At 40.0% G+C, this 26,867-nt stretch overlaps 1 protein-coding gene across 1 annotated transcript in view; it reads right to left on the minus strand.

Annotated features, from left to right (window-relative positions):
* The window catches only part of TPH2 (tryptophan hydroxylase 2), a gene marked incomplete at both ends in the record, with an annotated part of 50,630 nt that overhangs the window by 15,090 nt on the left and 8,673 nt on the right, over positions 1-26,867 (minus strand). The window contains 3 exons of the mRNA XM_082279974.1: positions 13,322-13,448; positions 18,794-18,929; positions 20,641-20,837. Coding sequence (XP_082136100.1) covers positions 13,322-13,448; positions 18,794-18,929; positions 20,641-20,837 — 460 coding nt within the window. The remainder of the gene's footprint in view (positions 1-13,321; positions 13,449-18,793; positions 18,930-20,640; positions 20,838-26,867) is intronic.

A 26,867-nucleotide genomic window follows, 5' to 3' on the forward strand; every position in this document is an offset into this window, starting at 1 on the left:
TTCAAAGTAATCTGAACTTAGGTTTGCTTTGTGCAAAGATGATGTCTGTCCAGCCCACTCATTTTATGTCAGTTGAAAACCTTGGAGTCCTTTGGAGGTGAAGAATCAGGAACCTCAACACTTACGCAGAAAGTCTGGTGTTTCCTGGCAAGGCAGCAATTCCACCAAAGCTAGTGGCCACAGAGATGGTGTAAAAAATCAATGCCCCAAAAAACACACTTGCCTGAACTTGCTCAACGCTGCCAGAAAAAGAACTCCTAGCTTTTTCAACATAATTAACTAACAGTGCTGAAGCTTAATATGCGCCAAGAAGATGAGATCACTGAAACTAGAAACTGGTGCTTAGATAATTGTTAAACATAAGTCATTGAAGTCCTAATGCTTTGCCCTTCCTATTTCCTCTTTCCTATCGTTTGACTCTTATATTGAGCAGCTTCTAAAACCTGAGGGTTTAAGGTTTATTAATTTCATGTGGAGTTATTAAGAAAAAATGATGTGCAATAATGACCCACTTCCTTTCAACTTTATTTTACAACATATAACACAAATTCACGTTCAGTGCTCCCTATTTTAGCTGAAGTGAATATTCACTCATTTCTTTTTCAAGCTGTTGGTTCAAATTTCAGTCATCCAGAGATTTCACACAGATAACGTACAGGGACAGTGAGGTTTTTTGATGTATTAGCTGGGACTAAAAGAGATGGCATCCTCTGAAAGTCAAACTAAAAATAAAAAAAAATCAAAAAGGAAAAGGAAAAAAAAAGCTGAGCAAACATATCACTGCTGTCCAACCACACACTTCAGTCTATGCTGCCTCATATGACAGGCTTGGTTCACTAAGATCTTTCAAAATTCACAGGCTGCAAGCAGGGACTGTCTTTATGGCTTTGCCATTCCTGTTTTCCAGATCTTTGTGCTGCTACTCTTACAGATGAGGACTTGGCATTAACACAACCTATCAAAGCAAGAATGGTCCTGATGTTAGAGCCAACAGGGGCAACCCATAATGTTCTCTTCAGCCTTGTGGCTTACACTGCAGCTTGGAGAGTATGATTCCTGCAGCAAAGAGCCAGGGACTTGAACACTGACAGGAGGCATCACACAAGTGAGAGCAAAATTTGGAATAAATACACATACAAAGAGATCTTTGTCCTTTGCCTGACAGCATACTCATTTTATGGGTCCTTGACCCCAGGACTGTTACCCCAAACTGAGAATTACCTTGCTTAGAAGAATATCCAGGGAATAGACAAGAACCACCTCAGACAGTTTTCTTCCCCCAGCATCCAGAGCCAGAATCTCTACAGAAGCCTAGGAGAAGCCTCTCCTCAATCCTCAGGACACATTTACCACAGTTACCTGTAGACCTCAGCACCAGTCCAACATTGTTTGTCCCTCTCTAAAAAGACCATCTTCCACTTCATGGCAAGCATGCTAAGCAGGAGGCTCAGGAGAGAAAGCATTAAGTTGCAACATTCCATGAAATACCAAGAAAACATCTTCAGGCTGGGGAGGCAGAGTTCATCCTTTTGAAAATGCTGCAATGCTCCAAGGAAACCGCAAAAGGGGAAAACTGGCACAGGATTCTCTTCCACCTATTCTGGGAGAAGCTTTTGACAGACTGGTAAAGTAAATCCACAGATTATCAAGTAGCAAAGGTGAAGCAACTAATCACAGTACAGGCAATCCTCAGTTTTAGAAGCAAGGAGTTTACTGAATCACTGCCCTGTGCCAGTCCCCTGTCAGAATTAATTACTGCAAGCTGTGAGGCCTCTTTAGTAACTACCCTTGGCCAGCCCAGAGACAGACCCCGGTGTCCTCCCTAACAGTCATTCCCCTGGGGAAGGCACCAGGCTTCTGTGGGGCTTCTCGTGATGCCATTCCCCGAAGCAGGCTGTGTCCCCACTAATTGCCAGGCCAATTACTGCCTGTGATAGCTGTACTGTAGGGAGGGATGCAGAAGAGTCACTGAGCATCCCATGCCATTTTAGCCAAAGAGGGTTATGAGCTTCTTGTGTACATGATCAGCTGCAAAAGTCCTAATGTATCTACTAATGAAGGGAGGTTATATCTTCAGAGAGGGGAACAGCTTCCTGGGGCTGAAAGGATCTCAGAACTTTTTCAAGTTCTGTAACTGTGGGGGCAAAAACACATTGAAGAGACAGGGACAACTGGCCAGTAAAGTTTTAAAACTCTAATTTAAAGGAAAAAATGCACTATTTCTTCACAGTCATATTAATTTCAAATTTATTTCTGAAGAGCAAAAATGTTTAGGACTTCATTCCAAAAGTACTAGCATCCACACTAATTTTCTAAACATTTTAAAAAGAAAATCAAGTTCTTGCATCTATTTACTGAAAACTGATTTAATAGCTAAGACTTGTTTTCAAACATCACAGTTTCTAACAGCAACACTGCAATTAAACTCAATGTTCTTTTAATCACATAAACGCCAAGGGACTCCCAAAAGCTTTGTGACTCTCAATGCATTAGCTCAACCTGCTTTTCAAAAAAGAAGCAAAAAAGATAGTAGGCATAAGCACAAAAGTGTAAGTTCTATTCATGTCAAGCTGACAGACAGATCAAAGAAGAAAAGTAGCTCAGGGAATTTTAAATATCTATTAATTTTGCTACTAAAAATATATCCAAATTGAAGATGTTTTTCACAGCCCCAAACAAAATCTTTTTCAAGGATAGTTGAGCACCTTCTTGCAGCACCCTGATTTTCAGCAGTGAGGGCATGTAAAATGAATCTATCATAACCACAGAGTAGCCAACTGAGTCACCACTGACTTACTTGCCAGCAGTGTGTAAACACAAAGCAAATCACATGAATGTGTAATCAACAAGGTGGAAAAAATAAACTGAGCAGGTACCTGTGAGCAGAGAGATTATGGCTCTTTACTGTATCAAAGTCAAAGGAATTTACAGGGCCTGTGGTCTGGAAGTGACTTACCAAATGTGAAGATCACTCCAAAATTGTCACTAGTGATGAGACTCCCACATATATGCAAGAATTCTGTGCTTGTATAGGTCCTAAATTCATTGCACATGTATAGTATGGATCTGTACATAAGTTAATATGCTTATTCAAAGCTGAAAAATTAATCCTATAAAGGTGTTTACATTTGAGAGATGTAAAATGTCTTGTTAAACTATAATTTTAGCTACTTTTATGTAGTCAAACTATATAATTATTACAATTACAGCCTACTGATTCAAGGTAGGGAACAAAAATCTCAAGGGGAAAAAAAGAGTAATATGCTTTATAGGAAAAAATTATAATCTGTGAGTACCCACTCTTTCCAGCATGTCTTGAAAAAGCTCTGAGCTCAAACTGCTTTATCTAGCACTATTAGTAGACGCCATCTTTATGAATGTCACAGTTATGATCTATAGAAAATTCTCTACAAGGTACAGAATATATAAAACTTACAGCTAATAACTGAAACAAGGCTCCCCAGTCTAAACTAACGCTATGTCTGACACAAAAGCAAACTAACAAGCAGATAAGAGCATGGAGGGGTTGTTCAAAATGGGCCTGAAAGGGCACCATCATGTTGAAATTCTGTTGACCTTGCACTGCAACAATTTCAACCACGGCTGCAACCAAACTAAAACAACCAAAATTAACAGCCACAAGGCCCTTCTCTGTAATCTTCTCTTTGGCTTCAACAATGCTTTCAGGTTTAGAGTATTTGCTTCAACTTTCCAAAATCATCAACAAATAAAATATCAAAAACCTTTACGCAATAACTTCAGAAGGCCTGCTAGCTCTAAAAAGTAGCTAACAGAATTTGTTGCATGCTGTACCACACGAGTTTAGACAACGAAAGAGACAAAACTGCAAAATCGTGTGTCCTCCAGAATCAACATCATCCCCACAGAAACCCGTATTTCAAAATAAGAGGTTTTGGCAAGTAAATTATAAATATTAATTTTACAGCAACAAATTCTACTTTCATTTGGATGTGTTGAACCCTACATCTTTTAGGAGATAGTACACAAGGAAATGAGGTTAGTATTTAGCCCACAGACCTAGCTCATTGAAAGCAATGGCAAACTGTCCCCTGGCCTTCTGTACCATCAGCATTGGACCTATAAATATATAATTAAGCTGTACTTGCAAAATTATTATGGTAGATCACCCAAAAACTTCTCAATTAAAAATTTATGGAACCATTCTCCATCCAACACTTTGATGCCACTTGATAGAAAGGTGATGACAGGCATAAAAACCACTTCCAAAGTTGCACCATTAAGTCATTAAGCCCTGGGCATAGTTAGCTCTCTGTGGATGCCAGCAGTATTTTGTCTTACTTCCTTACTTTAATCTGTGCATACAAAGAAAGCACTCAAACATGCTGGCTGAGATAATTAGACTGTACACATGAGGTATGTCCACTCCTGTGGTTGTGAACATTAGGTTAGGATCTGTTCAGCTCTGTACAGGTACATATTTTAAGACTCTTTCCATATGATACTATTTGGGTTATGCATAATAGCTAGCAAAATTATTTACTGAACTATCCCAGACAGTAGAAAGAATAGTGCATGGTTTGAGAACTTCAGTGAGGCTGGATCTGGAGTGCTGTGTCCAGTTTTGGGCTCCACATTATAAGAGAGACATGGAGCTCCTGGAGCAATTTCAGCAAAAGACTATGAAAATGACTCAGGGACTCAAAAGCATCTCTCTTAAGAGGACAGACTGAGGGAGCTGGGCCTGTTCAGCCTGAAATGAGACAACTGAGAGGGGACTTCATCAATGTCTACCAGTATCTGAAGGCAGGGTGTCAAGAGAATGGAGCTAGGCTCTTCTCAGTGGTGCCAAAAAATAGGAGGCAACAGGCAGAAACTGATGCACAAAAAGTTCTACCTGAACTTGAGGAAGAACTTTACTGTGGGGGCAACCACACCCTGAAACACTTTGCCCAGAGTCATCACGGAGTTTCCCTCACTGGAGACATTCAAGAACCATCTGGAACACAATTCTGTGCAATGTGATCCAGGATGACCCTGCCTGAGCAGGAAGGTTGGACCAGATGGTCCATTGTGGTCCTTCCCCACCTTACTCATTCTGTGATACTTGGACTCTGTGATTACACACAACTGTTTTGTTTTCTGCCTGAGTGCAGAATCTCTTGGCTTTCTTCTCCTGATGGGGTCACTGACCCCGGACATGAGGGTTGGGTATGCAGGGTAGCAGCCATCATTGCATGGCACAGTGCAGCAGGATGCACAGATCCCTGAGCAAAGGGAGCCTGGAGCTGGCCCACCCCAACACCACTGTAGGTCCCAGCCAAGTAACCAGGCAGCTGCATGCAAGGAGCTGCTCCAGAGACCCCTCCCTGCAGTCACCAAAGCTATTTTTGCACAGGACTCCTCAGCTGCTCTGGCTCCGTGGAAGGCATGGGTAAAGCCAACTCCTCTACCTGCGTACCCAGAGCACAGACGTTCCCTCAGTCCTAAGCAAGACCTAGACATGGCTGAAATGAGCTGCCACATTCTAACTCCTTCACTTCCCCATATACCTGTGTGCCGCTGCTGGAGGATGTCCACAAATTATTTAAATAAGGTGTCACAGTGTGAACGATACCTACACAGAGCCCAGGATTCTCTCTTTCCTTCTACATGCTGGTGAAAGCACAGGGGCAGTCAGGAACAGCAGTAGCAATACATTCCAAACCTTTCCTTTATTGCTTCCCCCTTCCCTCCCCCCCCACCCACATTTAAACCTTTATTCCTGTCACTTATGAGTGATTTGTTAGTAGTTGTTACCTAAAATGTTTGTCTTATTGTTGCTAACTGGAAGCTTATGCTGGGTACTTTCTTTTGTCCTGGTTATATATGTTCTATAAAAGACACTTTATGCCTTTTTGCTAATATATTATCAACTCTAGGTCAAAAGAGAAAACAAATATGCAAAAAATCCTATCAAAATTCATAGACTCCTTTCATCCATTCCTCAACCTATCTCAACTGGATCCAACACAGAATTGGCAGATGCTTGTCACTTGCATGCACTCCTAAGTTCCACAATTTTTTCCTAAGCTATTTTTCAGGCTCACTTTCATTACTACTGTAGCAGAGCAAACGTTCAGAGTGTGAGCTATTGAACTACTGGCAAAGATTACTACTGCAGAATCTGCAATTTCTTAATGAAAATGAAGTTGGTTCTGAAAATAAACAAAGGTAATTAGCAAGCCAGTGCTGTGTGAAATTTGCACCATTCTCTTGTTAACCTCTATGTCAAAATGTATTACTTGTGTGCATGAAAATTTGCATTTGCAGTTCAGTAACCTCACAGAGTATGATCTAACCACTTTTGGAAACAAAACAGTACAAGAAATAAAAGCAAACCCAGTCTCTGGCTGCAATTTGTTATTTTAATAGAGCCTTTTTCTTTAGCGTTTCTAACAGCTTAGAGCTTGATCTTCATAAATCGCATCCTGTCTAAAATGAACTATATTATTTCTACAGTAAAATTTCTAATTTCTACTCTGCTCCCAATTAAGTCAAATTAGTTCTCTCTTGCATCTTCCTCATTACAGGGCTGTGCCCAAGGATACAAATTTATAAGTACATTATAGAACAACTCTGTTTCAGTTACTTGTGAGCACAAACATGTCAGTTAGGGCAACATGAGATCCTTTCAAGATGCAAGTTACTGACTTGACCAACTGGGCAGCCTCATAGCAACAGGTGAGCCCTCTTTCACCTTCTTAATATGTTGAGGGACAAAGCACAAGATGTTTGTTTTTGAGATTAACACATCCTAAGCTGATTTACCCCTTTCTGATCAGAAACTGGAGGGACTCATCCTTGTATGGCAATGCAAGATGGATCCACTGAATCCTACTTTCCTTCTACATCCAGGCTATTTCTTTCATCCCTAAGCAACAAATTGTGTCCGCTCTACAACACCACGTCCACTCTTCCTACCATACAAAAGGCCCCTACTTCTATAGCAGGTATATCCAAAACTGACTTGACTCCACAGTGCTACTCTTAATCAAAACTCAGGTTAGCGTTCAAACTGCTCATTTGCCCTGTTCCACAGCCTGGTGACTGAGATACCCTGTCTCCTTTTCAGTTCTCGCTGGAAAGGTGGAAAGGATTCAGGGAAGGAGTAACATCTGCAATAGCATGAGGAGTGACTAAACAAACAATTGGTTCCCAACCCAGGAAAGGAGAGAACTAAGCAAGAAAATGTATTCTGTAGTCATGATGGCATATAGAAGCCTACAGGGATGACTTGATCACTCTCTCTTTATTTACAAAAACCTAGTAGGAATCAGGTTAAAAACAACAAAATGAGACAGTTCACCAGACAGTGAACAGTTGAGCCATAGAGCTCATTGCCAAAGTTACTGCAGATACTAAAAATTTACGTGTCTTCAAACATAAACAGCTGCCTCTGGACAGAAATCCTTTCAGGATAATTAGATAAATAGAAGCCATATTTGTGGGAACAAGAGTTCCCCAAGCTCCTGAATGGTGAGAAACTTGGAAAACATTTGAAACTAATCAGATATGCTCATCCAGTTCTTTCATCGCCCCTAAGCAGCTATTTATGATGGGCACAAGTCACCAGCCAGGGCCCTGACCAGCACAGCAATTCTTACAGATCCAAACCTGGAAAAGGACTCTCCAAACCCAGAGTAAAGGCCTTAGCAGACTGCCACAATTCCTGCAGAAAATATTGAGCATTATCTCCCAATTCCAGCAATGGAACTCTTCAATCTGGAGTGCTAGTTTAGAGTTGGTTAAGTATCTCTGCTGATATTTTTCTTCTTGTGCCACAAATCTCTGACAGAATGACTGTAAAAATGCATTTCAGGAGAACAGTGCAGATTCTAAAATATTAAATATTGATCCCTGGAATCTACAGTGGTTTTTTTTCCCATTTACTCCTGTTTTGTGACATATGTACTATCTTTTCTGCCCACCTTTTTGATTATGCATAGGAAGGACTTTGCATCATGCTTCAGCTACTTTATTGAAAAGTATTGCTGAAAGAAACCCTTAAAAATGGAGACCATTACTTTTTATTAATTCCTTTAGAACATTTTTTAGAGCAAGACCACAAATTACAGAATTTCTTAGAGCAGCAGTCAGTAAGCCCAGCAATACCTCACCAAACAAAGTAATCCATCAGTAAGTTATCCTTTCCTCCTGATTCAAACACACCTGTGTGACCTTGTAATGGTCAAGAAAGCCACAACATTTCATCAACTTCCACTTCTGCTTCTTGTTAAAGTTTCAGGTTTCATACTTGGACAATTTCCAAATACATCTGCATGTAGGTGGTTTTGCCTGGACAAAGGCAGGAATAGAAACACTGTCTAGGCCATCTACTGATGAACAGTACAGATCATAGTATAGCAGGACAATGTCTGTCTATAGTGATCCATCATACTTGATTTCAGCTTTAGTATCCTAGCTTTTACCCTGGGAATTGATTCATGCCCCTTAAGTGACAGACAGCCCAAAACAATGTAATTTCATGTCTCCTGTAAGTCCACCAAAATTTACTTAAGCAGTTTTAAGTCATATTCTCTCCCAGCTCTCATGCTGCTTCTTTATTCACTAACTACAGGTATAGCTGGAAGTAACAATTTTGTAAGAAATTCCATTATGTCACCACTGGATTTAAGGTACTCACTGTGGTCACTCTTGGCATCTGTCACACATACATGGCATGCAACTGGGATACAGAAAAAAGACTAAGCAGAGATTGAATGTTAAATTTCAGTATGCTCAGTGACTGCCATAGCTCTTGGGCTGTAATACCAGATTTCAGTTGACCAATACACAATTATTTTTATATGTAGAATAGCTTCAGCAGGGGAACTGGTCACAGGCTTACAATGAGGGTCAGCTCCCTATCAATCATTTCACAACTATAAATGAGAAACACACAGGCAGTCTTGATTTTTCAGATGTACAGTGGGAATGTTCGAAATCTCAAATTTTCTTTTCAGCTCCATTTGCTCATCCATGACAGATGACAGTAAGTCAGTTCACAAACTGTACTTACAGCCTAGCAATACCAAATAGCCCCTGTAGGAAATCTAATCTGTTGTTTGTGAAGATGAGAGGCTGTTCTATCTAGTGAGACCATGAATGCTAAGTCTTTCCTAACTTACTAAATCCTACTCAGTCTTTATCCAAAATGCTCCCATTTCGTCCATTCTGGTTATCTCCTCAGGAAACATAATGGAGAATTTTCCTGAATTATGTGCCAGATCTTCAGCATGGGAAAAGGACTAGAATGATATCAACAAGACCAGATAATATAGATTCTGAGGGAAGACAGGCAAGTAAAGTCACAAGAATTAACACAACCCAGAGAGGTGGTTCTGAATGTTGTTTTTAAGTCAGTATGTAATTTTAAAATATTTTGTGTGTGATACATACACAGATAAATTAAAGTTAGCTTTAGAAATGAACTATTGGCCTCAGTCATCCTCCAGGCAAAGCAAAACCTTTAGATTCATAACAAGCCTGAAATGCACTTACAAGATCTCATCACACACAATTCCTTCAAACTTAAAAGCAATTTTTGTAGTCTTCCACGTAAAGGACAGCAAGAACTAAAGAAATTTCTTGATTTCTACTGTCCCATGCTGTTAAAGTACAAGAACAAATACTATCAAGAAAGATGAAAAGGTGAAAGTTTTCCAGCTCTAAAGAACTGAATGTTTAAATGTAACTGCCAGTGAGAAATGACTGGGGAAAAAACTTAGTGCAACTAATTAGGCCCTAATGACCAAATTCTTGGGAGGAAAGATTTGGTGATAAACTGCATCAAAAAGACACCCTGCTAACCTCTTTTCTGAGCTGCCACCCACTGAATTTCACCTACACAAACACATCCTATACAAACTACATCTAGAAGGGGCAACCTGAGCTGTGCTGAAACAACTTAGCAGGAGTCAGGAGTCATTTCTGCCATTAGCAAGACAGGCAGGCTCCTGCCTTAGCAACTTGCAGCTTTACAAAGACAGCTCCCAAGTCCACAAATTACAAGATAACATTGAAATGTAAAACGAGAAGTACTTTTTGGTACAATTTTCCTGACAAAACCTTACGTTATGTTCTGTTAAATGTTGTAAATTATATACTATATAAATTAATTGAAATACCTCATGTCAAGTCCTCTCTATATTTTATGGTTTGATAGGTAAGCAGAAAAGACAGCCTTTTTTATTTCTGTACTATGTGAAAATAGAAAGACCAGACATGCTGAAAAATCAGCTCAAAAGCAGTTTTAGAAAGTCAATCAGAAAAGGACAAGATATGAGTAATGATGACGATAAAAATTAGAACCCAGATATGCATGGCCAATATTGTATTTCCTCAACCACTAACTGCATTATACCACACTCCATGAAAAAAAGTGGATGGAGCAAATATTTCCCTCTCTTTCAGTAACATAATCTCAGTCACCTTTTTTTTTGTGTCTTTCCTCTTTTCCTCTAAAAGATTGTAAATGAAAATGGAATCTCTCAACAAACCACTACAAACAAGGTCTTTTAGGTCTTTCAATATTCCACTCTCATGACAAAGCAGAAGCAATTTCTTTCTTCTTTCCCCCACCTGACTACAAGATCCCAGGAGGATGAAGGGAACTTGCATACTGTCTCTTCAGCTCTCTTCCCCTGCTGGTCACTTTTCTCCCTCCAGCTGGCCAGCACCAGGGCCCCTGCAACGCTCTCCCATTTAATTCCTGCCCTCAGTGGGGCTGCACAGACATGATTAATTGCAATTTACCAAACACTTCTAATCTGCCCAGGCACCAGGCTCCAGCTTGCTCTACATCCAGTGTGTCAGCCCTGCAGGGACAAAAACCTCAGAAGTTTCCTTTGCAGCTAACAGGGCACAAAGAGCAGATCTATCAAAGCTGATACACAGTGTCTTTTGAGAGCAGAATGGAGCAAAAGATTATGAAATCACCTGTAATAACTCTTCTCTTTCTGGTCTGAATTCCTAAGAGGTGTTTTCTTCTCTTCCTAAACCCATTGTCCTCCCTGTAATGGCTCAGCACTTAATGTCACTGTCTTTTGAAACAGGTCATGCTAATGGCAAGCTTGCTTTGGGGATATTGATTCAATTCATTAATATGCATACTCTCTCTCCATTTGTTTCCCTATTTACTTTGAAGTTGCCTTGTTAGAACATGCAATGCTTTTCTGTGTTAAGACTCTTGGCTAGCCTTTCTCAGCTTGCTGTGTCTGTCTGGTTTTTATCTAGGATGGAAATGGGACTGAACGCGGCAAAAGTTAGTCAATGGCACCTCAGGTGACATTTGGTGCCCAGCTGAATGAATTTCTTGGCCTCCTCACCCTCACCACTGAGAGATATTCTTTCTACTTGCTCTCAAGTTGGCTGTTTACATTGCACATTTTAGGGCAAGTAACATCTCTGTATTTGTCAAGCATCTGCACCGGGGGAGCACAGCCCCTCATTGTGCTCCTACAAAAAATAACACCACGAGATTCTTTCCAAATGTCTCTTCCACCTGAAAGAGCTATTTCCAGCATGGGAGGAGAAATCAACTTTGACTCAGATATCAAATTCTCAGTGTGATAAGGGAAAGTGATTCAGCTGTCTTCTTTTATTTTTTGCTTTGTGATTCAGGAGCAGCTCATTGTTCAAATGACACAGTCAGTCATAACTGGGAACTTCTGGGGGGGGGGGGGGGGGAGGAGTAAAAGCATTTATATAATATTCACAGGTCACTTTATATTAGTATCTCTACCCAAAAAGACCAGTACCAACTTTGTCCTCTGTAATAGGCCCATGTCATCCAAGGTTATTTTGGGGTGAAATATTTGGGCATATCATTTTCCTCAAAATACTTACAGGGACAGCCAGTTAGGTGGTTTCTCCTGAGACTGCATGTTGTGGCAAGGTAGGTCTGTTTCCTACTAAGTCCCTCCCAAGCAAATGTGGAAATACCCACTCAACTTTCATGATTTCTCCATACAAGCAACAGTTTCTTCTCCACAGACATCCATTAGAAAAACCAGGAATGCACCCTGAATCATTTGAGAGGAGTTGGCCATGAGCAAGATATCGAGCCTGTCTAACTAAGGAGTAAAGCCGGTTTGATTAAATTTAGTGTCTTCTTCTGGAAGGCTACAGGATTCAAATCAAGCAAATGGGTACAAACACCTTTTTTGGCAGATAGGACTCTAAACCTCTGCTAAACCAGTGCATCAAAACTTCTACAGTTTAATTGAACCTAATTTTACTCCACATCCAACACTTATTTCCAAGCCTTTAAAACCCCACTGTGCTTCTTGTATAGAAAAGCAGCAGTATGCTGCAAAAGTTTTAAAGTTACCAATTCCACTGCTCAAAGAATGTTTCAGAAGATAAAAAATGTTTAAACATGGAGCTTTTTAAATGTGCAGGTTTTTTAATCCAATATAGTTCCTTAAATTATTTGCAGCATTAGTTTTAACAGGATCCACAAAAGGAAATACACAGTAAGTCAACACAACTGAACAAAGCAAGTGGTAAAGACCAGTGGTCACTAATTTATGTCATGATGCAAAGAGTTGCATTCAAGTTACTGGAACATGGCAATAGAGCAGGGCTCACAGGTGGTCAGGAGCAGAGAGTCATGACAACTTGACAGGGTCCCTCACACAAAGGCCATGAGGCTCCAGTAGCAGCAGCATCTAACAGCTTTAACACACAGACAGTTCACACTGTCTGCTGGCTTGTGTGCCTCACTTGATGCAACACAGAATCCATCTCCCAGCTGAGGCACTTGGTCTTGATCTAGATCTACTGCTGCACAGCCTTAGCTTAGTAACAATGCATTCTCCAAGGGAAGCAGCAGGCAAGGATGCAGTGTCATCTTAAAATCCATCACACACTGCAATACAACTAAGAGCTGCAAAACTGAACAGTGAGTACAGAAATACCAGTGCTAAGAGCCAAAGCGGCCACCTGTGGAGGAGCTAATAGTCTAGAGATCAGAGCACACATCAAAATGTTTTAGATTGGGGTTTTTTTTCCAAGTTTACCTTTCTTACTTGTCTCCAGCACCATAAAGCAGACAAAATTCATCTCAGCTAGCCCTGAAAATTGGTGATTATTGCAAATAAAAAGTGAAACTGATTACCTAGTGTGATCAGCTTTGGTCTTCTTAAAAACAATGGAACACCTAAAGCTCTGTGATTGTCACATCATAGTCACCTGGAACCTGAAAATGTAGTCAGCTCTAATAAGACAATGCACATCAGTTCATCAGCTAAAAAGGAGGAGAGATGAGAGAGTATGCCACAAAAAGATTTTGACTCACAGTGGCTAATTTCTGAACGTCTTCATCAGATGCCCCCAGTGAAGCAAGTCCTATCTCTTGCGAAAACTGTGCAAATTTGGGATCAGCAAGTAGAGGCACATGTCCCAAGAGTTCATGGCATGTATCCCTAAGGGAATGGAAATGAAAAGAGAGTCATTAGAGAAATAAATTAATTAAGCAATTATTATGGTATTAAACATAAGCCATTTTACATGAGTCTGATCCCTACCTGAGAAGTCTGACAAGGAAACATGGTTTTTATAATGTAGTTCTTCCCATGGTTTCTATGTGTAAGTAGAAACACACACATTTGCTTCTGTTAAATAGGCTATAAGTCATTTAACCCCAGCTGTTCTGTGATTTGCTCATCATTTCCAGATTGAGTGGAAGAGCCTGATCACTACTATCTTTCAGACTTGGTGACATGAAGACTCAACTGCCCAGAGGAAAGCCAGATGTCTCACAAGTAGTCTTCAGCTTTTCTCTCCACATGAATCAAAATCCAACATATTCCCTCTTCCTCTTCTCCATTCCTCTTTCTGTACCTGGGTAGCACTCCACATCAAACATTTTGCCACTTGCCCCCAGAAATTTGGGACAACATTTACAGAGGTTTCTGTGTGCTTAATTTCTCATTTAGTCATGAGATCCTACAGCAATTACTGGGTACTTTTGTTGCGCAGTCTACTTTTCGGCAAGCATTTCGGCAAGATTTCAGAAGAAGCAGAGAATCCAAATAATTTCAAAAAGAACAGCTGTTCACATCTGTAAGTGCATTGTTAGTCATGACAAAGTGCAGATATAAGTGTACAAGAAACTGCTAACAGAAGTGCACATGCATCATCTACAAAAGCTTTCAAACAATTCTGAAAGTTTTGCTGCATTTGTTCACAGGAAATAATGGACTTGGTAGTAAAGTTCACTTTAAAAATCCAATCTGACATTTCCTTTGCTTTTGTCTCTTCAAAGACATTTCTCTTTTTTTTTTTTTTTTCCTAAGCTGTAAACAAATGTTTTAAAGGCAGGGAGAAAACATCAAGTTTTCTGCCTTCTATCCAAAATCCTCCAATTTGTCTTTTATAAACTATGTTTGTTTGAAAAGTCACAGAACATGACATCTCAGATAAATCATGAATAGAAAAACAACACTCTATATCATTTAAAGTCTTCTTACTCAGTATCTTCACCAAGAAGTCTGAACCAATAATGTGTAGGTAGACACTCGCAAATAGAAGTTTCTGAATGTACAAATGAAGATTAAACGTTTTGGTATCCCTAGTTTGCCCCACCAAAAATGTATCAAATACAATTCCAATACTGGAGGGCCACATACAAGTCTTCCTTTTCAGTCCAAATGGTCTCCCTGACAGACGCAGAGCAACTTTTGCTCATGTTACAGTCACACTTTCTGGTGAGTGAAGCACCACTCTGAAGTTGTGTGCGACAAGTTTGAGCCAACTTCATATGTAATTCATTGAAGACCCATAGCCTGGATGGTAGTCCCTTTCTCATTGGAACTCAGACTGAAAAAAATGGTTAGCTCTTCATGCCTCCATTTCTTTGTTCAGGATGTGGTTTGCATCATTTGACTGGATAATCATCAAAGCTAAAGACCCTTCTTTAATTAACTCAGTTCCAGTCACAATTTCTTGTATCATCTCCTGCAAAATTGAGGAGATCACTAACAATGCAAAGGACAGCTGGGAAATGTAGTTTGCAGTCTGACAGACACACCACTTCCCAGTGCCAAGCAATTCACTGGAGGAACATGATTTCTCCAACCATCAACTTCCAACATAAAAATGGGCCACAAAGCCCATTCTCTGGATGCCCAGCACACCAATTCTTACCTCCGCTGAGCAAATGGACACTAATTGCTTAGCATCTGTGCTACACTACATCGGTCCAGACATATTTAGCATTTTATCAGTAGTTCAAGCAGAAGCAAAAAAGATACAGCGTAACTGGCTCCAACTTCCTGGCTCCAGGTACGCACACTCGTCTGTGGGCAGGCTTCTACAGCAGCATCACTACTACTGGCACCTGAGCGAGCATCTACATCTCCATTTTTCTGTGCTGAAGCCACAAGCCCCAGAAACAAATAAGCAAAGATGACTTATTCCCAGTTTGTGGTAGTCTGTTAACCCACTGTTTTCGTGATGCCACGTTCCCCTTCCGGCTCCCCCTGCCCTAGCCTTTGCCACCCCCTCGGTTTCTCCCTGTTGGCTCCTGTACCCCAACCCCGCCCAGGGACCGCCCCTGGGCCCCTGACAAACCCCCACCCCCCCAGCACCCAGAGCACGAGGTCTCTCTGTCTCTGGGGATCGCAGGGGCAGGATGTGATTAAAGTCCTCTCAAATCACTATGACAGACCCTTCTCGCCTTCCTCGCCATCACTGGCTGTAACGCTGATAGCTGGCCGGAGCAAGATCGCGGGATTGTCCGAAATGGACTACGGGATGTGACCGGGTCGCATTGCCCTAAGCAACCTCACTGAGCTCTCAGGAAGGTACAGCCTGCTAAGCTAAATCTAGCGACTACACCACCAGTGCTGCACTGGGACACATGGTCTTTTTTATGTCCACCCTTGCAGACAAAATGAGAACAGACAAAGCCTAATCCCATTAACTTGTCTCTCTTGGCAAGGGGAAGAGAATGAGGAGGCAGAAGATATTTCTCTCATGCCTTTAGCTTGTAGATTCTTCTACTGCAAAGTAGTATTTTGAATGTGCACTTATAAAGAGGGGAGCTTGAAGCAAAAAGCTTATGAACAAAAAAAAACCAAATCCACAAAATCTTTCAGGCAGAAACATGAACCAGCATTTGCAATTGTCATTGGAGTCTCCTAGCTTTGCTGCCAGTCTGGCCCTTTGTAGATAGTCTAAACAATATAATTCTTCGCTTAACTACCAAGGCTTGATTCTTTTGTTTTGTCTTATTCTGAAAATAATTAAGTTCCTTTAATTTATTCACACACATTGCTGAGAGAAAATAAGATTTTTGTAATGCACTTTTCACGGCAAAAGATTTTTCTTGGAGTAAATTAGTTAGTAGAGCAGAAGAAATCTACATAGCTCTTTGAATGTTGTAGAAACATAATTAAAATCAGGAAGAAATATGTTTTAAAATGCATATGGTAGTGATACAGATCAAACCAAATGAACTCTCTAATTTGTATCTAGCTCTGTAGCTTGTGTGTTAAATCTGACGGAAAGCCCACTGAAGTCAAAGGGAGCATTTTTACCAGGTTTATATCATTGAAATGCAACATTCACCAGCCAGGAACCTGCAGCAAACCTCATTATGGCCCCATATATCAACCAGGAGATCTCAGGGCACTGCAGCTACTGCAGAAGATGAAGAGCTGTCCACTCAAAAAAGCACCAGGCTTTCACTCTACACTTCCAATAACAGTTACTATGTGGTTTATATTATGGAAAAACCTAAACACATTTTAAAAGGGATTTTCAAAACTTTCCTGTGGAGCTCCTGATAGCAAGTACACATTACTTAACTAATGTGAACCAGTAGGTCTGCAAGAAGAGTGTATAACATCATTAGAAAATAACAATTTAAATTCTCTGTTAGTCCTATTCAGAGGTGTTAAGACTATAACCTGTATTTTAAGTTCAGCCCAAATAAGGAATAAAAACCTTCATTCTAATGCAACTGTTGTTATTACCAGTGACTTTCCAGACAGCATGACCAGAAATGTTACAAAAAAAGCAGCTGCCATTACTACTAAGGATCAGCTATGATCCACTGCATAATTCTGAATGTAAGAAGCATCCTGAAAACTACAGCGTTCTCAAATACACAAATCAATGAACCAGAGAACATTAGGAAAAGCACAGACACACTTAAGTGCTTCCTGGAAGATGTTATTGCCTTTATCCTGTTGGAGTTATCTACCTAAATCTCTTATCACTAGATGAAAATGTTCTTCTAGTTTGTACTAAGTTAATAAACATCATCATTCTTTTGCTGAGCACTGGTACATGCTGCAGTCTGAAACACTGGATTCCCACAGGAGAGAAAATCATTGATGCAATGCCTGGTACTTCCTTTGTATCATTTATATTTTTTGAAATATCTAAAGATATTTTTAAATAGACCAGAAGAGGTTCAGCCCTTCCTTCCATTCGAGCCCTTCTTTCAAGATTTTATATTGTATCAATTTACCTACGAATTTAAGAGATTAAATTTCTAATTACAGAGGTTATAGAAGTGACTGAATTCCTTCAGGGATCACTACCTCCTTTCCAAAAGAAACCAACACACAAAACTGGCCTCAGAGCACTTCAACAAGTACTTTGCCCAGTTCAGATACTGAGGAAAAAGGTAGCTAAGTGTCTAACAGCACCACCTGGTGACTCCTGCCAGAATAAAGCCACAGCATTTCTAGATACATCTTAGTATGCCGTGCCATGAAACCTTTTATATTCAAAAATATTACTGCATGGTTTTGGCAGTCGATTCATGAAATCAAACTTTAGGCATGAGTCCAAATTTTTACAAGACTGGAGCAGAATATATATGTATGAATCCTTTGTGTAAATTTGGGCAAAAATCAAATACACTCAAGTAGTCCAAGCTGATTAAACCACAGCTGCAGATTCGTGCTAACTGCCTGGTGACTGATTCACTGCAAAAATGTCATTCCTGTGGTTACAAGATCAGCAGATACCTTTGGTAAACTACCTCCATATTATCTAAATGACACATGCTATTCTGCTATTACTGCACAGAACACAACATGTACAACACAAGACATACTATTTCTTTGGTCTTCTTTTCCCCCAGTTTCCATCAAAAGACTATATGCCAAAATATTTCATACTGACTCTCAATATTCTGTTTTGGAAAAGCTGCAATGCTGTCTCATAAAAGTCATCATTAAAGTGTTTCTTATTTCTGTCATAATTTCCCTGTAACAGGCTTCATAGCTAATGTTCTCTCTTGGTAAGAGAATAGTGCCCCGTGTCTTGCTTGTGCTGTGTTATAGGACAGAAACGAAGTTCAGCTGTGGAATCAGGTCCAAAAAAAAGAAAAAAAAAAAAAAAGGGGAACACAGAAGACCAAATTAAAATTCTAAAAGCAGGTTTTCTCAAGATATTCAGGGGGGTTTTATCCACAACTTCTTTCTAGTTGTCCAGCAGAAAATAAAATTGTAGACACTTCTTCAGTATTTTTAGGTGAAAACTCTATTTTCCACTGAAATATAACCTAAATAGTATTTCTGACCCACTACATAAATAACCCAGTTATTTAAGACCCTTGTAAAAAGTCAACAAAAAAGTCTTTGAATTAAATTCCGGCTTGCCAATGTGAAGGATTTTGTCATCAACAGTGTAAGAAGAATTTCACATTTTGTAGGAAGGTTCATCTTTTCAATCTTGGCAAATCCAATTGGTTCTTTTAAGAAATTAGTGAGCATATTTTTTCAGTACTAAAGCAAATGAAGCAACTTACGGTTCTGGCGTGTAGAGGGGATCTGAGCCGTGCCGTATGTACTGAGTACAGTGAAAGACTCTGTATGCTAAGCCAGCTAAAAAATCGCGGGGAGACAGGTATCCAGCAACTGGTCTCACTGTGAAGCCAGACCTTTCTGAAGTGAAGGAGATAATAAAAGACCACATTACATATATCACTGTATCTGTTGTTAATTATTCTACCAGAAGCATGACACAAAGAATCTTGATGATCACTCTACATATTTTTCAATTATTCCATACAAGAAATATTTTGCATTGCTAGCATATGTATAATGAAAACAGCTGGGAGTATTTCAAAGTTGGTCTGAATATCTTCATCTAGAAAAAAATGCTAAGGTACCATAAGTGATGTTCTTAAAATTTTTATGTCTGGTACCAAATGGGAGAGAAGTTTCCATATTGGAAAGTATGCAAAATATGTTAAAAAATTAACAGAACAGAATAGGATTAAAACAAATCTGTCCTCATTTTTACAGATAAATTATTGTTTGTGTCAATAAAATACTGATTTTTATAGTTGAGGTCCTCATTTAAGTATTTAACATGTTCCTTTGTCAGATTAGTCCCAGAGTGGAAGAGTTTCAGACTCAGTGACTTTGAAAAGCACATTTCTCTCAAAAATTAATTCTTTATTCTTCTGAAGTTTTTACAGGACAATGTTGCAAGTTTTTCTGCAACAGATAGTACTACCTGCTCTATGTAGTCTGAGAACATATTTCTGAAAGACGTGTGAGATTTTGAATTTCTAGCTAGGAATTAAAAATATGTACAATTTGCCATCATTCCTTAGAGACCATAACACAATATATGAGAGACCCAGAAGGACACAAGCAAATTCAAAGAATGATGAGTCAGCTATTAGCAAATGCAGGTTTTCACAAACAAGAATTATGGATGAAGCATAGACTGAGGAATGTAAGCCTGTCATTAAAAATTCTGTATTTCCTTTAGCCTTTCCATATATATATTTGGAACAAAATGCTTAGCTAATTATTCTCTTACCAGCACATACGTTTGGGTTGTTTTTTTCAAACACTCACCTTTATAATATTTTAGTTCCTGAGTAAGAGGTTTAAGGAACAAATATAAGTATCTGAAGGGACCTTTGAGGAGAAATTAAAATCTTAAATTGACTCTTTGGTGGCTTTCCTCTAGAGCTAAAAACAACAGGTCCATATCTCCCACATTTTCCATATGGGATACATTTCCATTACAAATGAAAAATAAGAATTTATTTTCAAACTGAAATATGTAATACACGGATCCTTTAAGAAATAAAATGAAAGAGAAGCACCACATCACCTATGGTGTCCAACACATCTTTTTCAACATACAAATATAAGGACTAGCTTCTGGTGGTCTTGAGCACTCAGGAAAGCCTCATATTCACCAGGCTACACAACAGTGTAGCCAAACCTGCTCTCCACTTTAAATTCAGTTATCTTGGCATCTGACTCCTTCTTTTTCCTGCCTGGACATTTGGGGGATGCCCAGTGTGGTTATCAGAAGTCCCCATCTGTGGCAACAAGAGAGCAGCACTAACTCAACTCTTAGTTTTCACTGTACCAAAGGATTTTCTCCCTGTACAAGATATTACATGCTTTACATGTTCAGCTGATTAATTTCTCTCCATTTCATACTTGCAAATACCTACATAAAACTGTCTTGACTCAAAAAACTCTGCCATAGAGAACACCAAAACCAGAATGATACTTCAGACAATGTTGTGAGTCTTTTCATTCAATGTAATTTGTACTCCATACTGACAAAAAAGAGTGTTTTCATGAAACTGCTATCTATTGATAAATCAAATATGAATCTTACCTTTAAGAAAAATTGAAACATCTTCCAACTGAGGCACATTATCTTCCCTGTATCCACAGTACTTGGTCAGCAGAGGAAAGTTTTTTAAATATTCCCGACAAGCATGGGTGGGATAGAGTTTACTGAGTTCCCTAAATACCACCCCCCAAGTTTTAACTTCTTCAGCTGTGTACTCCACTCTGGGAATGGGTTGGCCACTGCAGGGAAAAAAAAAAAAAAAAAAAAAGCATCTGAATACAACTAGACTGTAGACAGATTGTAGATACCAACATTTCCATAAAAAGTATTATGTAAATAAAGGCAAATTAGACTATTAAAACTATATGAACTATCTTAAACTGATAGCTTGATGCGTCTTCCTTAGAATTATTTCTTGATGATATAATGTACATATTCTATCATTTCCTCAAGAACTGTGTTTCTTACTAAACAATTACGTTATTTCTTAATCTTTGTACATATCATAGTAGAAAGATGGATTTCTTATACACCATGTTCCTACATGAGACTAATATTTTTCCACTTATTGCCAAGTGGATAGCTGAAGATCCTGATTCAGTCTAACATGTAGATTCAGTAAGAACTTCAGCAGACTGCATTCTCTATCCTTTAAAATAAATTCTAGAAATTCTCTATTCTTTAAAATACATAATATTCACACAGCATCAAATGCTGGGTGAAGACTAGACAATTACATAAATGCTTAGAAGTGTATGGATCAAAATAAAAACTGTATATTTATTGCTTAGACTGTTGTTTACATGAGCAGATATGTTTGGAACCCCAAATTCATGCAGGACTACATTATGAGAAAGCTCATCTCAGAGCCAGCAGCCCAGCCTAAGTGAAACTAAGCCTTTAAATACATATCTCCTTTTGTTTTATTTCTGCCCTGTTCCTCTGCCCCCCTCCCCCTTGCACCAATGTACAGATATCGCAAAGCAGGAGCCTTCCAGGGTACCTGCAAATCTGTTTCTGACATCCAAGATTTGCCTTGTGTAGTTACAGTTAATTCAAAACCAACTGACAATGTGAACATTGCAAAGAGCTCCTTCCAGCTTGCACTACTTTGTATTTAGCTGTAAGGAATTTCCCATGTCATGGTCATGGGCCATCGTCTCATGTCATTAATTCCCCCTAGAAATGTTATAATGTTTTCTCTGGATTTAATATTCACAATCTAGAATATGTAACCTCTGCAATCTGCCTTCTCCACAGGCATCTTCTTCTGCTGCACTGTAATTACGTACAGATTGGCAAAGGGATTCACAAGATCCTCCTCCGCTCCATCAGTCCTTATCTCTCACTCTCCTGCCACAGGGCTGGCAATGTGGGCACTCTCAGCCCAGTGCTGCAGCTTCCCCAGTACCACAGACAGCAGCTGATCAGGCATATCAGGCACAGGGAACTCCACTGCAGCAGGAGAAGCACAGTGCTGGGCTTTTGCTGGCAGTTCTTGCCCAATTCATAATCCTGTCTCCACTGTACAAGGTAACAAGGAATAAGCCCTCATGTCACATTTGATTGCTGTTACGCAGTCCCTACATGCACAAGAGAGGATCATCTGCCCTACATTCATTGTGGTCGTCCCCTCATCTTTATTGAAAATTTACCATTTAATCCCCCTGCCTGCCAGGGTATCAAAGGATTTTGATCCATGGCAGTTATCTGTCAGTCAAAGGCAACTTTGTATGAGGTACTCGTACTTGGTAGGGACTGCTGAATATCCAATAAATGAAGTAGTTCCCTGTCAGCCCCTTTTGCAGACATGACAAGAATTGCAACACATCTAGTGAAGTATTTCTCATCCACAGCAGCTGCTCTGGGTTTGTGCCATCCTGCACTGGGAGACAGTCCTTCAGGTCTAGTATCTGTCTTCCCCCTTAACACTTCATCAGCCTTAAGCTGCCTGCCAGCTCATGGAAAGCATAGCACAGCTATTCTGAACTGTACTATGCATGACAGATACAAGCAGGTTGCTACTCCATCCACTTGCATTTGCCAGAATACCCAGCCTCATCCCTTTTCCTTAGGCCTGACCCCTACTATGGATACTGCCAGTATGGGTCAGCACTGGCACATCAAGGAGGAGGATATGTTTTAACACTGGAAAAACTCATGTTTCTATTTAGCCTGTCACTAGAAAGGCATAAACACAATCAAGGATCTGAAGCTTGTTCACTGCTCACTAAAAGGTTTATAACTTAGTTATTGTTTCAATTAATTCATTAGTACTGAAGTAAGGTTCACTGAACATTAATTCCTTAATAGGCTTTATGCCTAGGAGAGCTGATCTTATTTCCATCTGATCAGATACTGCTTTCCTTATAGAGAGAATCAAGGCAGCCAGACTTGTGGGAGGATCTATGCCTTTTTCCCTCAGCTCTGCAAACTTCATATTTCTTACCTTCTTATTTCAACAAGCAAGATCCATCTTGCACTCAAACATTTCAGTAAATCACGGAAATGGCCAACCTGGAAAGCCAGTTTCCTTGTGGCTAAGATGACTGTACAAGATAACCTAATGTGAATTTTTATTTCTCCTTATTAAAATAGGGTCTTTCCATTTTGCCATGGTCATGAGCTATCAACTTGTATTATTAATTCCCTCTTGAACATCATATGTTTCCTCCAGATTTAATTTTCTCAACACTTTTCCAAACCCTAATCAGTCTCAAAGGACTAATTAGCAAGATTAACACATTTTCACTATCTTTAGGATAGAAGCTAAGTGAAGGAGGGAGGAATATGGTGGTTTTTATTGGGTTTTTGGTCCATTTATTTCATACAGCTGATCTTCACTGCTATGCTCTATTAACATGTCTTTTCCTTTAATGCCTGGCTCCAGCAAATATCTGCTCCTCCAAGTTCACTTTGCAATGTTTCTGACTCTCTCTCTCCATTACAGACACCACTTTGTGTTCAAGCAAAGCAAAGCATCTACCACTATAGAACAGTAGCAATTAATAAAGGAAATGCTGATCTGGGATTTTCAACTCAACTTTTTATGGAGCCAATTCCTTGCAGCCAAATCTCTTTGTTTTTTTGGTTTTTTGGTTTGTTTTTTTTTTAAGGAAACAAGTGTGGATTGTTGTTTTTTTCACAATGGAAAATGAAAAGTAGAAACACATCAAGCCTCAGTAAGTGATTAGGAAGGTCACTTGCCTGGAAGACACTGAGAGGTGTTTATCCCCAAGGAGAGCAGCCCTTGTGAAAGAGATGTTCTGTTTGTAGAAATAAGTAAATAGTCATTAGACAACTGAAGAGAGTGTGATGAGACTGTGATGTAGTGTCAAGACACCTCTGGTAACTCTGAGCTCCACAGCATTGGTAGCAGAAACAGCCCAGTTGTAGCAGCACAGAGTCTTCCCTGAGCTGATTTGCCTTTCCTCAGCATGGCTTAGGCTGTGCTGCAGCAGGCTACTGGGGGTATCTGCCTGGGCTGTCTCTCCATGGATACCCAGAGACAGACTGACTGTACAGACTAGTAGATACAGCATGTCCCTGGGGGTAAGGATAACCACTGCAGGAGACCTGAAGTATGAATGAGATTTTGACATGTTAGGTAACTGCCCTAACCACTGGTCTCCCAGTCTTTTTCTGGTCCCTAGCTAAGAGTATTTGAAGCGTCTTCTTTTCTTTCTGCTTGCAATAATAGGACAAGTTTGAAATCTTTTAAAGGCTTGGAAAGATGAGTGGAATGAAGGAGTACATCTGAGCAGTTTTGCTGAAGTACAAGATCTGGTCCTCAAATAACCTCTGGTTTGGATTGTGTAATTTTTATAATGTACCTGCAAAACTGTTCTTAAGCCTTCAAAATCTAAAGAAGGAAAAGGTTTTCCTTTCCTTTATTTGTTTTATTTTCTGGAAATGTGCAGGATTACTTTACGTTATTTTGCAAAATGTGTTTCTCTTCTGGTTTCAGGGTGGGAAAAAACCCCACACTTTGAAGCAAAAGACCAACTACTGCCTAGCAAGCCAGCTGCATCACCTTTCCAGCACTTAGGCAGCTGAGAGGGAGAAGGAAGGAAGATGTTACCAGCAAGTTAGCTGCTGTGAAATGCACAGCACTACTGCTACCATCATGGGTAAATGGAGATCTATCCCACTTACTGAAAGAGCCTAAGAGCACACACAGCCTGTCCTCATCCACAGGTATGCACTTGACATTTCACACTGCAATAAATGCTAGGCAAGAAGCACTAACTTCACTGCAAGCATTAGACTAAAAGAAAGATAACAAATCAATCAGGTGTAAACAAACATACTGACTAAAAAGCTATCTCAACTTATGTTTGAAAGCTGGCTAAACTCAGGGCTTACCTGGACAGCCTAGAGAGCTTCTCTACCAATAAGCACCTGCCCCTGCAGGCAGCAGCTCAGTGTGCTGGATGGATGTCATTAGCACCCAGCTCAGCAAATACCACTGTGGGCGGAAAGAAAGGGGAAAGAACACTAGCACCTGCACATGTGTAGGACTGGCAATAGCTTAATGACCAGCATGGGACAAAAGTAAAGGAGAAATATAATCAGAATTAATGGTCACAAAGCAGAGTTAATCCTTCTGTCCCCCCCAGCCTTCTGCAGGCTTTATAATAAGTTTATACTGAAAAACCTTCAAAAATTCAGTTTTGACTTGATTCCTGACAGGATGTGCCTCCTATAGGTGAGGGAAAAAAAGCACTTTTCATATTCTTAAATCACATAGGTAGAAATCTCATTGGAGAAAAAATGAAAAACCTGAAGAAGTGTGGATAAGAAAATGGAAAAGAACATGAAATTAATATGTTCTTTCCCTTGAGAATGAGGGCTTAAACCTGTTGCAAATAAAACCTAGAGTAGGATTACAATTAGTTGAGTGCTTCTGTGACAAGAAAATTGCAACACAGTAGGTGTTTGTAGGTAGAACAGAAAGTTTCCTAACTTCCAGGAACTGTAGCAAATTGAAAATACTGACTTGAAGTGGGAAAAAAAAATCAGAATGAGAAAACACTTGCAGTGTATTTGTGCACAGCCACCAGCTTCTCTAACTACATAGAAATGCACTGACTAAATTGTAAGAAATTTGGAGCTGTGTTGGCAAAATTGATAAATGGTCTTTTGCAGTCCAGTAGCATCATAGAACTGTTAAGGTTGGAAAAGACCTCTAAGATCATCAAGTCCAACTGTTAACTCAGCACTGCTATGTTCACCACTAAACCTTGTCCCCAAGTGCTACATCCAGCCACCTTTTGGACACTTCCGGGGGTGGTGATCCCAGCACTTCCCTGAGCAGCCTATTCCAATGCCCGGCCATCCTTTCAATAAAAAAATGTTTCCCAATTTCCAATCTAAACCTCCCCTTGTGCAGCTTGATGCCATTTCCTCTCATCCTGTCACTTGTCTGGGAGAAGAGGCCAATCCCCTCCTCACAGAACCTCCTTGCATAGAGTGATAAGGTCTTCCCTGAGCCTTCTTTTCTCCAGGATAAATAACCCCAGCTCCCTCAGCCACTCCTCATCAGACTTGTGGTCTAGCCCATTCCCCAGCTCCACTGCCCTTCTCCAGCACCTCAATGTCCTTTTTACAGTGAGAGGCCCAAAACTGGACACAGGATTCGAGGTGTGGCCTCACCAGTGCTGAGTACATGGAGAGAATCACTGCCCTGGTCCTGGTGCACACACCATTTCTGATACAGGCCATGATGCCATTGGTCTTCTTGGCCACCTGGGCAACTGCTGGCTCATGGTCAGATGCTGCCAACCAGCATCTCCAAATCCTTTTCCACTGAGCAGCTTTCCAGCTAATCTTCTCCCAGCCTGCATCACTGCAGGTTTTTAAGACCCAAGTGCAGGACCCAGCACCTGGTTTGTTGAACCTCATACGATTGGCCTCAGCCCAGTATGGCATGTGCATCAAGAGAAAATAAAAATTTTGGGGTTTAGTGAGCACTTCCAACTATGTGTGCTAGATATGTGTGATTCAGAAGTGTGTCAGTTTGTCAGTAAGACATGCAAATATTTGTAAAATATTTTCTAAAGTTTAAGCAGCTGTGAATTAAATGCTAAAGAGAGAATGTTTGCCTTTCAAATGCTTGGCTTGCCTGTAGCTGTATCAAAAATGTAACAGGATTCCAAGCATCAGGTTTGTAATTTATAGCCTACACTAAACTAGTCAAAGTTTAAAGGATGACTTTGTCTACTGTTAAACTTCATCCTACAGAATTAAGTAGAGCATGAATTCTAACT

The sequence above is a fragment of the Coloeus monedula genome, assembly GCF_965178545.1.
Source record: "Coloeus monedula genome assembly, chromosome: 4".
NCBI classification, from domain to species: Eukaryota; Metazoa; Chordata; class Aves; order Passeriformes; family Corvidae; genus Coloeus; species Coloeus monedula.